The sequence below is a fragment of the Myotis myotis genome, unplaced genomic scaffold, assembly GCF_014108235.1.
Source record: "Myotis myotis isolate mMyoMyo1 unplaced genomic scaffold, mMyoMyo1.p scaffold_m19_p_11, whole genome shotgun sequence".
Classification (NCBI taxonomy): Eukaryota; Metazoa; Chordata; class Mammalia; order Chiroptera; family Vespertilionidae; genus Myotis; species Myotis myotis.
In genome coordinates, this window is record NW_023416315.1 from 9,694,540 (window position 1) to 9,711,299 (window position 16,760).

Below are 16,760 nucleotides of genomic sequence, written 5' to 3' on the forward strand. Positions count from 1 at the left end.
AGACACTATTAAGCATATCAACATACAAATAATAGGAGTACCAGAAAGAGATATGAGGAAGGGATGAAAATATTTTTTAAATGACTGAAAGCTTTTCAAATTTCATGAAAGCATTCATCTACACATCTAAGAAACTCAACAAACTCTAAGTAGGATAAATGTAAAGAGATCCACACATACCCAGACACACCACACTCAATGTTTAAAGACAAAGAGGAAATCCTGAAAGGAACAAAATAAAAAGTAATCAATAAGATTAATATTTAACATTTCATCACACACCATGAAAGTCAGAAGGCAGTGGAGCAACATATTCAAAATGCTGAAAGTAAAAAACTACCAAACTACCAAATATTATATCCAGCAAAACTATCTTTCACAAATGAAGCTAAACCAGGGGTGGGCAAACTTTTTGACTCGAGGGCCACAATGGGTTCTTAAACTGGACCGGAGGGCCGGAACAAAAGCATGGATGGAGTGTTTGTGTGAACTAATATAAATTCAAAGTAAACATCATTACATAAAAGGGTACGGTCTTTTTTTTTTTTAGTTCTATTCATTTCAAACAGGCCGGATCCGGCCCGCGGGCCGTAGTTTGCCCACGGCTGAGCTAAACTAAAGATAAACCAAAGCAGATAATTTGTTAAGTAGCAGACTTACATTTGAATGAATACGAAAGAAAATTCTTTAGGCTGAAAGTAAATGATACCATAAAGCACTGCAAATCCACACACAGAATACAGAAAGAATATCAATAAAATAATTATGTAGGCGATTATTTTTTTAAAGTATAATTGCATACTTCTCCTTTCTTGACTGATTTAAAAAGTTATAGCAATAAAGTATATGTATATAAGGGCACTTTTGGGCCTATCACATATAGAAATAGCCTATTTTTGTCAATAATAGCACAGGGATGTAGATAAAGCAAAAAGCTCTATTGGAATAAGGTAAGGACATCAGATCCAACTCAGTTCTATAACCCAAAGCCATAGGAAGAAATTAAGAAAAGACAGCATAAATAAAATTAATATAAAAAAATTCATAAATATAGGCTGGCTCTCATTTCTTCTATCAGCTTCCTGGAAATATTTAATATTATATAACATCATATAGAGTAATAATTATAACAGTGAATTGCTGAGTTCACAATATACATAGATGTTTCATATCTATATACACAAAAAAGAAACTATATAGGAGCAAAGTTTTCATATTTCACTGTAACAAAGTTTTCATATTTCAGTCAGTATGCAACTGAAGTCAATTCTGATAAATTAAGTTGTATATTACAAGCCTAAGAGAAACTAGTAAGTAAATAACTAAAAAAACAGAGAGAGATACTTTAGATTCAAACATGCAAGTAGGTTAAAAATAAAAGGATAGAAAAAGATGTATAATGCAAATAGCAACCATGACAGAGAAGGGGGCAGCTATACTAATATCAAATAATATATATTGATATATTTTAAAATATGTATTAAAACAAAAAGTTACTAGAAGTAAAAAGGGACATTTCATGATGATAATAGGGGCAATCTATCAGGAAGATATAACAATAAGCATATATGCACATAACGACAGAGCTCAAACTACATGAAGCAAAAACTGATTGAAAGGAGAGATAGACAATTCAACATAATAGTTGCAGGCTTCAATACCCAACTTTCAGAAATGGGTATTATGATCAGTTAGTAGATCAACAAGGAAATTCAAGAGTTAACAATGGAATACACAAATAAGACCTAACAGGCATCTATAAAATATGCCAAAAAATATACATTCTTCTGAAGAATACCTGGAACATTCAGCAGAATAGATCCTGTGTTAGGCCATAACACAAGTCTAAATAAATATGAAGAAGCTGAAATTATGCAAAGTATGTTTTTTTTTTATTTTACAAATAAAATCAACATTTAAAAGTTTAATAAATATATACAAATGTGGAAGTAAGACACTCCTATGTAATCAAAGTTCTGAAATTAACCCTTACATTAATGGTCAAATGATTTTTATCATAAAGTAACAAGAAAATTCAATGGGAAAAGAATAGTCTTTTCAATAAATGATGCTGGGACAACTGGATATATCCACATGCAAAATAATACGTGGGACTCTCCACCTCACACCATGCCCAAACATGCACAAATGAACTCAAAATGGATCACACACCTTAATGTAAGTCAAATTACAAAACCTCTAAAAGAAATTATAAGTGAAAATATTCATATCCACAAATTTGTCAGTAGTTTCTTAGTACGAAACTAAAGTACAAGAGACAAATATAAAAAAGATAAATTGCAAATTCCGGGTCCACTTTTAACTGCTGAGTTCTCAAAGAACAGAATTCCATTCCAAGATCCCTTTAGACTATGACTATGCCATTTTGTATCTATTCCTCCTTCATTGTTAATCATTTTAGAAAAGTTCTTAAAATATAAAATGTGCTCAGTCCCTGACAATCTTGTTCATGTTCAGTACTACTAAAATGTTTTATGTATATAAGTAACTACAAAAATAATAAAAAAGTGTTTTCATTAGAATAACTCATTTTAAATTTCCACTTAAGAAACCATTTAAGTTATGAGAATATTTCTTAACATATTTTTATTGATTTCAGAGAGGAAGGGAGAGGGGGAGAGAGATAGAAACATCAATTATGAAAGAGAATCATTGACTGGCTACCCCCCTGCATGCCCCCTGCTGGGGATTGAGCCTGCAACCCAGGCATGTGCCCTGACTGGAAATTGAACCTGGGACCCTTCAGTCCGTAGGCCAACACTCTATCTACTGAGCCAAAGCAGCTAGGGCAAACTATGAGACTATTTTAACCATTTTTCCTAAATAAAATGGTAGTATATGATTGTTTTTTAAAAACTATACTTATGTTTACAAAACTGAATTTATATTAAACATAATTTTGTATGAAGCTTTGTTCCATTTTTATGAATCAAAACTTTGTTATCATTCCTCAAAAAGATGATAAAGGCAATATATTGTTCCACTGTATTAATAACTTTCAAATTACTTAATCTGCATTACAGTTTAAAAATAGGCAAATAACTTGAATAGACATTTATTTAAAAAAAAAAAACACTTTAGATGTTCCCAGGTCAACAAATACATAGAAAAGTGCTTGACATCACTAATCACCAGGGAAATGCAAATCAAAACCACAATGAGATATCACCTCACACCTGCCGGGATGTCTATTACCAAAAAGATCAGACAAGTGCTGGTGAGGATGCGGAGAAAAGGAAACCCTGTGCTGCTGGTGGGAATGAAACTGATACAGAACTATGGAAAATGGCATAAGGTTCCGATTTTTACTTCCCTGAGGTTACACTTTCTTGGTTTTCACTTTTTACCTATAAAAAAATACATTAGGTCTTTGGTTTGAAAGTTCACGACTTAGGAAAAGTCAATGATCATACTTTGTATCTCCACTCTGAAATATTTTGAAAATGTTAGGAAAATATGAGATGTCTATGTTGTGTTTGAGGATTAAGCTGTGTTTTAAAGAAAGAAATAGACAGATACAGAGAAACACTTTATAAAAACAAACAAACAAAAAACACAAACAAAATTTTCAGATGTTCCCAGGTCAAAAATAATTTTAAAAATCACTGAATAGTAAAAGTTGAAACCCTCCATTAAATTCCTCTTAATCATTGAGAAGGAACTTATTACTAGTACATTAAAGTAATTACAATAAGTATTTAAAAGGATAAAGAGTTCTTTGGTAAGTTAAAAGTCTTTTTGTCAGATTTTAAGCTTTTGTCAATTCATTTCATGCTGTTTTATGCCTATTCTTTCTCCCTTTCTACCTTGAACTGGACTAGGCATCCTCCTTGAATATTTAATAGCTTCGTCTTTGTGCTTTTGATGGAGTCATATGTAAACTATATGATAGGTCTTCAGTTACTATTTGCTGAATGAATAGAAGAATGAATGAATGAAAAAATGAATAAGTGATTATGGTTTCCTTTGTCCTTTATGTTTTTATGAAAAGATGAAAAGGGAAGGAGGCTTTTCTTTAATTTAACATAAATTCTCAAAACTTATTTCCATCAATGTCATTCAAGAAATGCTCAAGGCATTCCAGCTGGATATATAAATATCTAAATACATATACATATAGGTATGTGTATATAGATCATAGTTCAAAGAAATTAGTATATCCAAATTTCTTAGATATATGAAAAAATGAACATAGAATAACAACAATTTTATGTGACATTTCAATGAGTTTCCTCTTACATAGTAACACATAAGATGTTTTTGTTTTGTTTTTCTTGTTAATCCCCATCTGAGAATATTTTTCCCATTGATTTTTAGAGAGAGTGGAAGGGAGGGAGGAGTAGAAAGAAAGATAGTGAGGGGGAGACATCAATGTGAGAGAGACACATCAATTGGTTGCCTCCCACTCATGCCTCAACCAAGGCCAGGGATCGAACCTACAACCCATATACAAGCCCTTGACCAAGAATCAAACCCATGACCCTTCAGTGTGGGCTGATGCTCTAACCACTTATTAGTGGCACTGACTAGGGCCAGATGGTGTTTTGCATTTAGATTCTTCTCAACTCAGCCAAGTAAAATTAAATATTATTGCCTAATACCTTATATCCTATCTAATAATAGACAAAGATTGAAATTGACCATGCCTTCGCTACGCCTCCCATTGGCTAATCAGCAAGATATGCAAATTAACCGCCAACAAAGATGGCGGTTAATTTGCATACATAAAGCAGCGGAGCGAAGACTGAAGGTGGCTCCGGCCGCGGGAGCCGTGAGAGGCTTAAAGGCACCTCCAGCCGGAGCGAAGGCCTGGGTCCCAGGTGCCGGAGGAAAACCGGTGCCGGCAGCCAGGAGAAGGGAAGGCCTTTTGCACGAATCTTTTTGTGCAACAGGCCTCTAGTTTTAACATAAAATTGAAGCATAAACTTTCAATTTTTATTTCCTTTAATCACTGAAGTCTAACATAGATTGTTTCTTCAAAATTGAAAATATTATACCCAGGTATCATAAAACAGACATATGTAATGATTCTGAACTTATTCATCATTTAAAATGTCTCATGTGTATTCAGAGATAAACATAAAATGTATTTTGTATCTCCTTTGTCTACTTGCAGATACTGTTTTACCCTAGGTCTTCATCAACTGCTTTCCAGTTGCAGAGAGAGCACTGCATGTATGCACTTCCCAGCAGCACAGAGACAAGGATACAATTTTGTTTATAACCCTCCCAGGGCTATGCAACTGCATTTTAGTAAATATCAACTAATATCAATGAAATGGTAATCTTTAAAACACACCAGTTGTATGTGTGTGTGTGTGTGTGTGTTAGAAAAAACTTGACAAATAGGTCTATGTTTTGGGGTGCTTAAGGCACATATATTGAAGGATTTTTTTCCAGATGCTCAGATATTTTGCCAAAATGTGCTAAAACAAAATCACTTAGGGGATATGAGCTAGCCTAGAGATTAATAAAACCTCCAACTTCACAAGCTTCCACAAATTATTATGTAAAAAGAACAGATAATTTTAAACTATCAAATATTTCAATACTTCCCTCTGTTTGTTTCTATGACATATTTATCCCATACAAAAGATTTGCTAAAGGAGTTGTCATGGCCTCCTGGGACAGAAAGAATAAGGTTTCTGTAGAAAATGTTAAATTCATTCTGATGGTGATGCGGGTTGTTGGGGGGGTGGCGCGCTGCCACGGGGTGGGGTTTTGTTTTGGTTCCTTTTAGAGCCTGCAGGTGTTTGGCACTCGTTAAAGTCAGGGCCAGCTGTGATGTTTCAGTTCTGAGAGTTCCCTCCCAATAGTTCTCCGAAGTGATGCTGCAGGGTGATGTCTTACACCTGATGTGTTCAACGTGTGTGGTACAAGCGGGAAGGCTCTGCTAAGTAACACCAGCTTTGTGACACCCTTTGCCCGACCAGAGGTCACCGTATCAAGGAAAGATAATATGAATCAGAGGTTCAGTTATATTTATATATATATATATATATATATATATATATATATATATTGAGCAGTTCATTCAAAGATAGTAATACACTAGAATCGCCAAACATACAGTCTTAAGCAAAATACAGAAAGCAAGATAACACATTCTCTTTAGATTGTCATGGTTGATACTGATGCTTTTAAACCCTCTCAGTGGTGAAATCCATACCTATTTTTGCAGGAATTTGAATATTTTCTATTAAAAGCTGAATTTTCTTTTTAAGTTTATTTGGGTTGGAAAACCTCAAACCACAATGTATTTCATGCACATGTTCCCAAGGGTACGTTAAATGGGCCCATACTGAGGTCATCTAATAAGTTTTTTAAGCTTTTTAAGAATTCCTTTAATGTACTGCACAATCTTGGCCTGATTAAAAAAAATATTTTAAGAAAGCACTTGGAAAAACAACTATTAAAATCTATATGCAGATAATCTATATTACTTATAATAATAAAAGCATAATATGCTAATTAGACCAGAGAGCCAAACGACCTTCCAGACATCATTCCAGACGTCCTTCTAGATCAGGGGTGGGCAAACTTTTTGACTCGAGGGCCACAATGGGTTCTTAAACTGGACCGGAGGGCCGGAACAAAAGCACGGATGGAGTGTTTGTGTGAACTAATATAAATTCAAAGTAAACATCATTACATAAAAGGGTACGGTCTTTTTTTTTTTTTTAGTTTTATTCATTTCAAACAGGCCGGATCCGGCCCGCGGGCCGTAGTTTGCCCACGGCTGTTCTAGATGAAGACATGGTGGCGGGGAGGTTAGGGGCAATCAGGCAGGCAGGAGAGCAGTTATGGGCGATCAGGCAGGCAGGCAAGTGGTTAGGGGCAATCAAGCAGGCAGGCAGAGTGGTTAGGGATGATCAGGCAGGCAGGCAGGCAAGTGGTTAGGAGCCAGTGGTCCCAGATTGTGAGAGGGAGGTCTGACTGCTGGTTTAGACCCAATCCCTGCAGAAGGACATCCCCTGAGGGGTCCCAGATTGCAAAAGGGTGCAAGCTGGGCTGAGGGACTTTCCCCGCCTCCATGCAAAAATTTAGTGCACCAGGCCTCTAATACTTCTATAATGCAAATGGTTTTCCACAATTTATCACTGAGGGACAAGAAAACAACAAAACTACCACTAGTAAAAAGGTTTGGGATCAAAAATTATCAGTAAATATAGGCCAACTCCCTGCCCCCCTCCCATAGTATTCCTGATTAACTCATCAGTAGATACCTGTAGCATCAATTTAACTGTGCAAAGTGCTGAGGCATATAATCAGAGATAGAGGGTAGAGAACCTTGCATCTATCAAAGAAAAAAAAGTGATCTGCTGCTTAGGTAAAGTAAAAAAAAAAAAAAAAAAAAAAAAAAGATTTCTCCAAACACTAGACAATAATGAAATTATTTAGGTTAGAAATAGAAATAGTTTCTGCCATCCTGTAAATTTTTGTTGCCAACAAGATGAAAATGTAAACCACAGATGAAATGTAAATGTCTACTTGATAAGTACAGCCACAGAAAATGCTCTCCTATTTGGTGATGCTTCAAAACCTTTTTGTGGGGTTTTTTTTTGGGGGGGGGTGGTTAAACATACCCCCTTTCACCTCATCAAAGTCTCACGTTCTGCACCATGTTCCAGGCCTTGTACTTCACCCAAGTCAGTTTTCAGTGGAACCAGCAGCTGCACTGGCACAGCACACACTGAGCGCTGGGCCCCAGGCGCCAGCAGTGCCGCCCCACACCTGAACAGAAGTGGCCGGCTGCATGCGCCCAGGGCCAAGAAACTCCACAGCTCATCAGGGGGAAAACAAGGGAGGACACCTTAAACGGAAATTATACTTTCACGGAAAGTGAAAAATAAAAGGATTTTCAGTCATCAGAAACGGTGAGGGGTTGAGAACTTCTTGGCATAGAGTTTGCCGATGCTTTTTTTTTTTTTAAGGATGTTAGTTGGAGCTCAGTTTGAAGCTAATGATCTCCAACTCCACAGGTACACTGGGTGTGCCTCTACCCATCAAACAAAGGTATAAGCAAAAGAAAGTGTTTTTTCACAAAAAACTAACCACAAAGGGCACCATCAAAACCAGAGCTCCTCCCATTCCTTAAGCATTTACCTCTGGCAGTCCCTACTATGCGTCCTTACTCAACACGATCTCATTTACCATTTACAACAATATAAAGGAGGGATCCCATTTCACCACTTTCCAGTCGAGGAGGCTGAAACCTAGAGAGTTTATAAAACTGCCCATCAATTTTAACTCCATGGTCTTCACCATTACGTTATGCTTGGTCCCTGAGCTTTTCAACCAAAGGCTTTTCAGCCAGGCCCATAGATAGAGCTTGTCAGTCACTGGATCATTTGGAAAAATCTATACTTTGCAGAGAATCAACTCATTCATTCGCTGACTCATGCATCAACAAATATTTATTGAGTATTTGCTAGTGAAGTCCATTTTGAATTTATTTTTCAGAAAGGAAGAAAATTACCAAACTCATACTGAATATCTTGAGCCTGGTACATTAACAACAATAAAGGTTTCTTGAATAAACTATCAAAATAGTTACTTGTAGATGCCCTATTTAAATTTGTGTAAAATCGGTTATTTTACACAAAGTTAAGAAAAACACTCTGATCTTTTTCACAGTCTACATTCCTTCAAAATTCAAAATTATATGCACTTCTTTCTAAATGAGCCAAATATCCAAGCACAGGGGAAAGACAGTGCCCTTGCCTCTTGTGCAAAAAAGTCCTACTTACAATTGCCATAGTTGCCTTTGATTACTTTTTAAATGTAATAATACTACATTGCTCTCTAGTCTTACTAAAAATCCAGATAAATTTTATACATACAATTTAGCATTTAAATTCCACAGAATAAAATTATATATGAGACCAACTCTACTTTTGCAACTAGAGTAAAATTATCAACAACTATCACTGTATGCTTAAGAATTTTTGAGGTTAGGACTGTAGCAATTAGAATCTATTTTTTGGTGTGTAAGAAGGCAGTTTTCAGAGCCTTTGGGGGTAGAAGCAAAAGTTGATATCCTAGCTTAGATAATTTCAACCTTCTCCATTTAGGAACTGAGCTAAGTACTGGAAATATACCATAGACCAACAATAGAAATTTCTTGAAGGTCCAAAAGAGTTGAAATAATTAAACTTGGGAATGAAAATTCTAATTATCCTATATTCAATTTGAACCAGCCCATAAAGTGAACAATTTTAAGGTGACGGGGGTATCCTTTTTCATCAAAGCCTAAAAAATAGGTAATGTTAGAATATATCTAATGATTTTTTATGGTGACATTCTTTACTTTAATGACTTTACCCCTGATTAAATACAAGTGGAGCAACAAAACTGCTGAAAAGCTCTCAGGAATTATCTCTAGAGAAATGTGCCCTCCAAATGAGTTAAATGTAAAGCCCTACACAGCTTTGTATCAGTTTTAAGCAGAAAAGTAACAATAAAAAACAACCATCCCCCTTCCCTACCCCCAACTACCCCCCCCCCTTCCCCGTCCCAGTACAGCATAAAGCCAAAGATTTGCCTTTTATTCAAAGTTATGAAGTAAGAAAATGGGGTGTCTGGTCTACTACTCCCAGAGTGTGTATATGCTACCTCACCACAAGGAATCACAAGGAATTAATTTGCTGATGTGGTGCGGACCCTTTCACATAAACGCAGTGAGTATCAAGTGGGCTCCCTCACTTCAAATACTTATTGACCAAGCCTTGCCGTACTCACAATCTTGGCTGAAAAACAGCACGAGCAGAATTCCTGAATTCATTCACTTTTTTTCTTCAGTAAATATTGTAAACATTGAATTAAATCATTACATTTTCATATATATATATATTCATGTAAGATAAAGGTACCAAAGTAAAGGGTTAGGTCAGTTTTCAACAAAGTTCTCTTAGCTTAAAACGTCTATTCCATTTTCAACAATTCATTTCAAGGATCTGTCACTATATAAATCAAAAGGATTTTTAAAACTCTAGAAATTCAAAACTTTGAAAACTGACAAGATATAGAAATAATCACAGTGAAACCTTCCCAGAGAAATGAAGTTCTTCTAGCTTTGGGGATTAATATATGAATCTCAGAAATGATAAATCGCTTGCCATGATATTGATTAAAATAAAAACATTATTTTGACACTATCTAAAAATAACCAGGTAAACAATATTATAGAAGAACTGTGTGTTTTTTTCAGTTGACCCTTTTCCCTGGGCCCCACTAAGGAGCCTGTATCAAGGTAGAGCACAAATCTCTATTCAAGTACAATTTATTCTTCATGAATAACACACATTAATCAAAGCATATAAAAGCCTCTCATTTGAGGAATTAACTATGCCTTGCTTTGTACACTTTAAGAGAGCCATATTATGAGAAATACGCTGTAACTGTGAAAATTCTCATATTTCTTTTTACAGAGGATGTTTTCTGAATGTCTGACCCCAACCTCTCAGTGGTCTATATTTCTATTTTTCACAGGGAAAAAAATGTCCTGACCTTGGAAATTTTATGTAGTGGCGGCTGAAGAAATATATTAGATCTGGTAAACATAAAATTATGATTGTAGACAGCCCATTTTAAATTCTAATTATTTCTATTTCATACCCATAGTTTAACATAACAGTAAAATATCAAGTTATATGATTAAAGTGTAAGACTAATGACTAATTTATATTTATATGAATAAATCTGGATAGAAAACAAAAGCAAATTTTTGTTTTAATCATGGTGTAATAAAAACTTCAAAAAGCAAACCTGAGGTTCTGCAAATACATTCTTCATATTGTTTATTGGGCCATAGGGGACTTTACTGCCTTCAAAGAGGTGTAACCACTTGCTGGTCATTTCTTCTTCAAACCTAGAAAGAGACCGAAAAAAAGATGCATTTTTATACTCTAAAGAAGGTGTCCGGCCAGTGTGATAGTTGTTGAGCATCAACCTATAAACCAGGAGTTCATGGTTCGATTCCCAGTTAGGGCACATGCCCGAGTTTCGGGCTCAATCCCTGGTTGGGGGAATGCGGGAGGTGGCCTGTGGATGATTTTCTCATCATTGATATTTCTATTTCTCTCTCCATCTCCATTCCTCTCTGAAATGAATAAAAATATATATTTTTTAGAAAAGGTAACAACTTTATTTCTCATGTGACCCTCTTTTACAGCAACCAGTAATGGCAGTATTTTCTAGTTTCTTTGATCTTAGTTATGAGAGAATGTTGCCTATATGAAATGGCTTAAGCTGCATTGTAGCCAACCAGGTAGAATTGTTGAAAATCCACGATTCCTCCTATTTCTGTCCATATGTACTTTTTAACAAAGACTCCCTTGGAGAAGAGAGAGTATGTGAAAAATTGTATTGTTTCAATGTGTCATTGAGTTCCTTATAAAAATAGTATCATTGCAATTTTGAGAATATCATATTACTGGGCAAAGTATTTTTTAGGTCTCAGGCATAGAGACTGATATACTATATTACTCCTCAAAACAAAAAAAAATAAACTAATGTGGTTGTTTTAAAAGAAAGGTACATGTTTTATCACCATTACATTCACAGTGCATCAGAATTAACAGCCACAAGCATTACTAAAAATAATCTCAGTTACTTATTTATCCATACTGTGACTTACTAATCAGAAAAAAATTAGACATTACTTATAAAGACAGATATCTCAGGTTAGCCAACAACACTCAAATTCATTAAAGTCTTTTACCTTTGTTTCGTTTTTAGTATAACTTAAAACTGGAGTTCATGGGCATAAATGCTTATTTGATTTTCTTCATTTTCTCTTTAAGGAAGGAAAGGGAACCTAATTCATTAATGAAATTTACTGTTTTATATTTCTTCTCTTTTAAAAAAGGACAGAACAGCCTTGGATCCTCAAAGACATTCATAGTTTGTATATATGAAGAACTTTAGAACTGCTAATTGTTAAAATAGCAAATTATTTTTAAAGTAACAATCGAGGTGAAAAGGTTTTTTAAAAGCATTAGCTAAGGTAGATTACTGGCAGCACGTAAATTACTTCACTAGTGCAAATAGAGGAGAAATGTTTATATTCAAGGACTTCTACTCAGCGCTCTTACACATAGATTCTACAGATTCCATGGAAAATTATATTAGAGAAATGGACTTCTTCCATATAGAAAAAAGTGTAAAAACACTATCAATACTTTGAGGACATTTCTCGGATTGCCTTCTAGTAGATACAAAGAAAAAAAAAAACATGAAGTTTGAATTAATGTATTCTCTAAAAGATAGACTACTACATGAACTATAATGTTTACATATTTATATAAAATAATTTACATTATTATTTTACATTAAAATTTCCATATAAATAAGAATCTGATAATTTTTATGTAGGTAATATTACATTTTAGGAATGTAATTAATCCTATTCATGCATCCACTTATTCTACAAACAGCTAGAGAATGTCTTGATTATTGTCTTTAAATATAATGCCTCCCCATTTCTCTCCATTATGAGAAATAAAGATTTTTCATTATAAATTTTAATTACAGATTAGTAATGTTAATTATCCCTATTCAGTACACAATAAAATATCTCACTCCCAAATATTGAAAAATATTCCTTCATGGGAACACCACAATGCAAGATTAAATGTCTTGCACTAATCAATCCTTTACATCCATATTTTCTTTTCAATGACTGTTAAAGTCATCTCCTGGCTAAGACTTTCGAGGATTTATAGAGATATGTATCACCAAAATGATGTATGTTGAAAGAATAAAAGAGATACTTCAAATATAGAGCCTTTTCGTTCAGAGTGTTAATTATTTAAGTTTTCATAAACAGAGTGTTATAATGATTAGTCTGCTAAATTTTCCAGACAAGTGCATTTATCACCACTGGGCTCACCCAAGTGGCCTGGAAGATCTACACAGAAAACATATGTCAATAACCAAACAAACCCATAGCTGCAGGCTTGCCAAGAGAAAGCTCGAGGGGATAGTTGAAATTTTAGTATTTATATAAGCTTTTCACCACTGGGCAAAAGAGAGGGATTTATTTTATGTTATGGAAAACAGTGGATGCACTTTGGAAATGAGACAGGAGCGAGGCAGCTTCTGGAGATGCAGTTGTGACCACTGTTTGCGTCTTTGTGTGGGTGTGGGTGTGGAATTGTTCATAGATGCCTTAAACTCAGAGACAGAGCATGTCTGCATTCCACTGCTCCCAGAGGATATATCAGTCATTTTCTTCTGAAAATCTATCTCTTGATCTAATCTGATGTAGATTCCTTTCCTTTATCTATGCAAAAAAAAAAAAGTTATTAAGCACATGTTTTATTAGCCACAAAAATTCTGCTAAAATTTTATAAAAAGCTGATCTAAATCACAGAGAAACACAATCTGGAAGATAAAACAAGTATGGTGTCCTTAGATCCAGTTTAGTGATCCTCAAAGCGGGAGCCTCCTCTAGGAAAATCAAAAAAACAATTTGAACTTGGGCCGTGTTGCTCAGTGGTTGAGCTTTGACCTCTGAAGCAGGATGTCACGGTTCGATTCCAGGTCAGGGCACATGCCTGGTTTCAGGCTTGATCCCCAGGGAAGGGTGTACAAGAGGCAGCTTATCGATGATTCTCTCTCATCATTGATGTTTCTATCTCTGTCTCTTCCTCTCCCTCTCTAAAATCAATAAAAATACGTATATCTATATATAAAAAAAAACAATACATACTTAATTGTGAATTTACTAAATTAACTCCTATATTTAGTTGTAGATTTTTTTGAATTTACTTGATGCTGGATTGGGTATTGTTAATCAGACAGCATCATTTAGGTAGATAAAACACAGCTACAATGAGGTTAAATTTCTTAACATCAACATTTAACTTTTAAAAAGCCCTCTTCTTTTTGTTATACTGTCTCTATGGTAGGGTTGTAGACTTGCCAAGCACAGTTTTCTGAAAATAACTTTTGATATTTGTATAACAAAAACCCATAATATTTTAAGATTTGCACACATTAGTTTCATCCTCTTAACATGCCAACTTTCTGGATGTACAGATGACTAGACCCAGAAAGCTGTGCCTTTAAATTCTAAATAATTTTGTGAAAAAGCTAAGCAAACATCTTACATAGACTTAACAAAAACAATGAAGAATGGCAAAACACATTACACTATAAACCAGTAATAACTGAATATAAAACTTTGAGAAAAGATGCTGTTCACATAACGTAAAGGTTTTTGGAAGTTTATCTCAATATAAGAACAATGTTTCCCAAAGATTTTTAAAAGAAAATCTAGGACTTTACCCATGAGAGTCAGTTTTTAAATTATTAAATTTATTTTTTATTTTATTATTGTGAAACCTTTCAAACAAGCCCAAAAGAAGTATACGACTAGAAAACTATAGAAAATAATATAAATACGTTTATCTCTTCACCCACCACATTGTTAAAATGTTAACATCTTAGCATATTTGCTTCATATCTTTTAAGAAACAAAATGGTACAGACACAGGCAAAGTCCCTTTTGTACTCTCCTTAACCTCTTCCCCCATTTTTCTTCTCAGAAGTAACCACCATCCAATAAAAGTTCATGTGCATTTCTCTATTCATGTTATTGTATATATTTTGCGTGTGTATCTGTTTGGATGTGTATTTTTAAATTTTACATTGCAACTCGCTTTTCTTATTAAACGTTTTAATTTCAGGATCTATCCATATTCACAAATGTAGATTTGGTTCATTCATTTTATTATCCACTTGGCATGTTTCTGTGAAATAATTCTAAATTTATTTTTTCTCCTAGCAATGGCACATTATTTCCAGTTTCTCTGTTCTATAGGGTTGATTCCCTAAGCTATACACGGAGGTAGAATTGCAGAGTCATAAAGCAGGCATATCATTAGCTATCTCATATTTTGCCAAATTTCTCTACAAAGTGGTTGATGCCAATTTGCGCTTCCACCATGCTCCATGTCCTTCGGTGCTTACCAAGTTGTTATTGTCAGACTGAAGTTTTGCCAAACTGATAAAAGTGGTAACTTTAAGTTGCATTTCTCACAAATGGAGAAATTGAACATATTTTCATAAGTTTACAAGCTTTCAGATATTTTTCTCTCTATTCTTTCATTTCTCTTCATATCTTTTGTCCATTTTCCAGCTGAACTCTTTTCTTTTTCCCCACCTTTTATTGAATTTATAGGGGGGGACACTGGCTAATCAAATTATATAGGTTTCAGGTGCGCAATTCTATAATACATAATCTATATATTGTATTGTGTGTTCACCACACAAACAAAGATTCCTTCCATTCTCCATGATCCTCCCTATAACCTCTTCTGCTTCCCCCCACCCTCATTCTCCTCTGGTAATCACCATACAGTTATCTGTGCCTATGAGTTTGTTTGTTGGGGGTTTTTGGTTAATCCCTTCACCTTTTTCACCCAGCCCCAAACCTCCTCCCCTCTGACAGATGTCAATCTGTTCTCTCTCTATGAATCTGTTTCTATTTCATTTGCTGGTTTGTTTTATTCATTAGATTCCACCTATGAGTGGAAATCATATGGTACTTATCTTTCTCTGCCAGGGTTATTTCACTTAGCATAATGGTCTCCAGATCCAGACATGTGTCGCAAAGGGTAAGATTTCAGTCTTTTTTATGGCCAAGTAGTATTCCATTGTGTAAAAATACCACAGCTTTTAATCCACTCATCTACTGATGCACACTTGGGCTGCTTCTAAACCTTGGCTATTGTAAATAACACTACAATAAACATAGGGATGCATATATTTTTTTATAATTAGTGTTTCAGTTGTTTTAAATATATTTTATTGATTTTTTTACAGAGAGGAAGGAAGAGGGATAGAGATGTAGAAACATAGATGAGAGAGAAACATCGATCAGCTGCCTCCTGCACACCCCCTACTGGGGATGTGCCTGGAACCAAGGTACATGCCCTTGACCAGAATCGAACCTGGGACCCTTCAGTCCACAGGCTGACGCTCTATCCACTGAGCCAAACCGGTTACAGCATAGTGTTTCAGTTTTTAAGATGAATTCCCAGAAGTGGAATAACTAGGTCATGAGGTAGTTCCATTTTCAATTTGTGGAGGTAACTCCAAACTGCTTTCCACAGTGGCTGCACCAGTCTGCATTACTACCAACAGTGCACATGTTGGCCAACACTTACTGTCGGTAGATTTATTGATAATAGCCATTCTGACAAATGTGAGCTTATATCTCCTTGTCATATTTATTTTTTAAAATATATTTTATTGATTTTTTACAGAGAGGAGGGGAGAGAGATAGAGAGTTAGAAACATCGATGAGAGAGAAACATCGATCAGCTGCCTCCTGCACATCTCCCACTGGGGATGTGCCCGCAACCAAGGTACATGCCCTTGACCGAATCGAACCTGGGACCTTTCAGTCCGCAGGCCGACACTCTATCCACTGAGCCAAACTGGTTTCGGCTCCTTATCATATTTATTTGCATTTCTCTGATGATAGTGACCTTGAGCATCTTTTCATATGCCTAGTGTCCTCTTTGGAGCCCTTCTCAACAGGCACCTTCATTCTCAGAGTTGACGTACCCTATATACAAATCCTTTACTAGTTATATGCATTCCAAATTTCTTCTCCTAGCTTTTTTATTCTCTTTAGCTTTATTTACTTCATTATTCTTTGTCCTTTAAGATTGCTTTTCAAGTTGGTTTAAAAAATAGTATCTATTATGCTAAGTGAAATAAGCCAA

The 16,760-nt window shown here is 35.1% G+C and overlaps 1 protein-coding gene across 4 annotated transcripts in view; it reads right to left on the minus strand.

Annotated features, from left to right (window-relative positions):
* The window catches only part of SUGCT (succinyl-CoA:glutarate-CoA transferase), a 556,817-nt gene that overhangs the window by 310,738 nt on the left and 229,319 nt on the right, over positions 1–16,760 (minus strand). For all 4 annotated transcript variants that reach the window (XM_036327439.1, XM_036327436.1, XM_036327438.1 and 1 more), the window contains one exon: positions 10,789–10,891. In XM_036327439.1, coding sequence (XP_036183332.1) covers positions 10,789–10,891 — 103 coding nt within the window. The remainder of the gene's footprint in view (positions 1–10,788; positions 10,892–16,760) is intronic.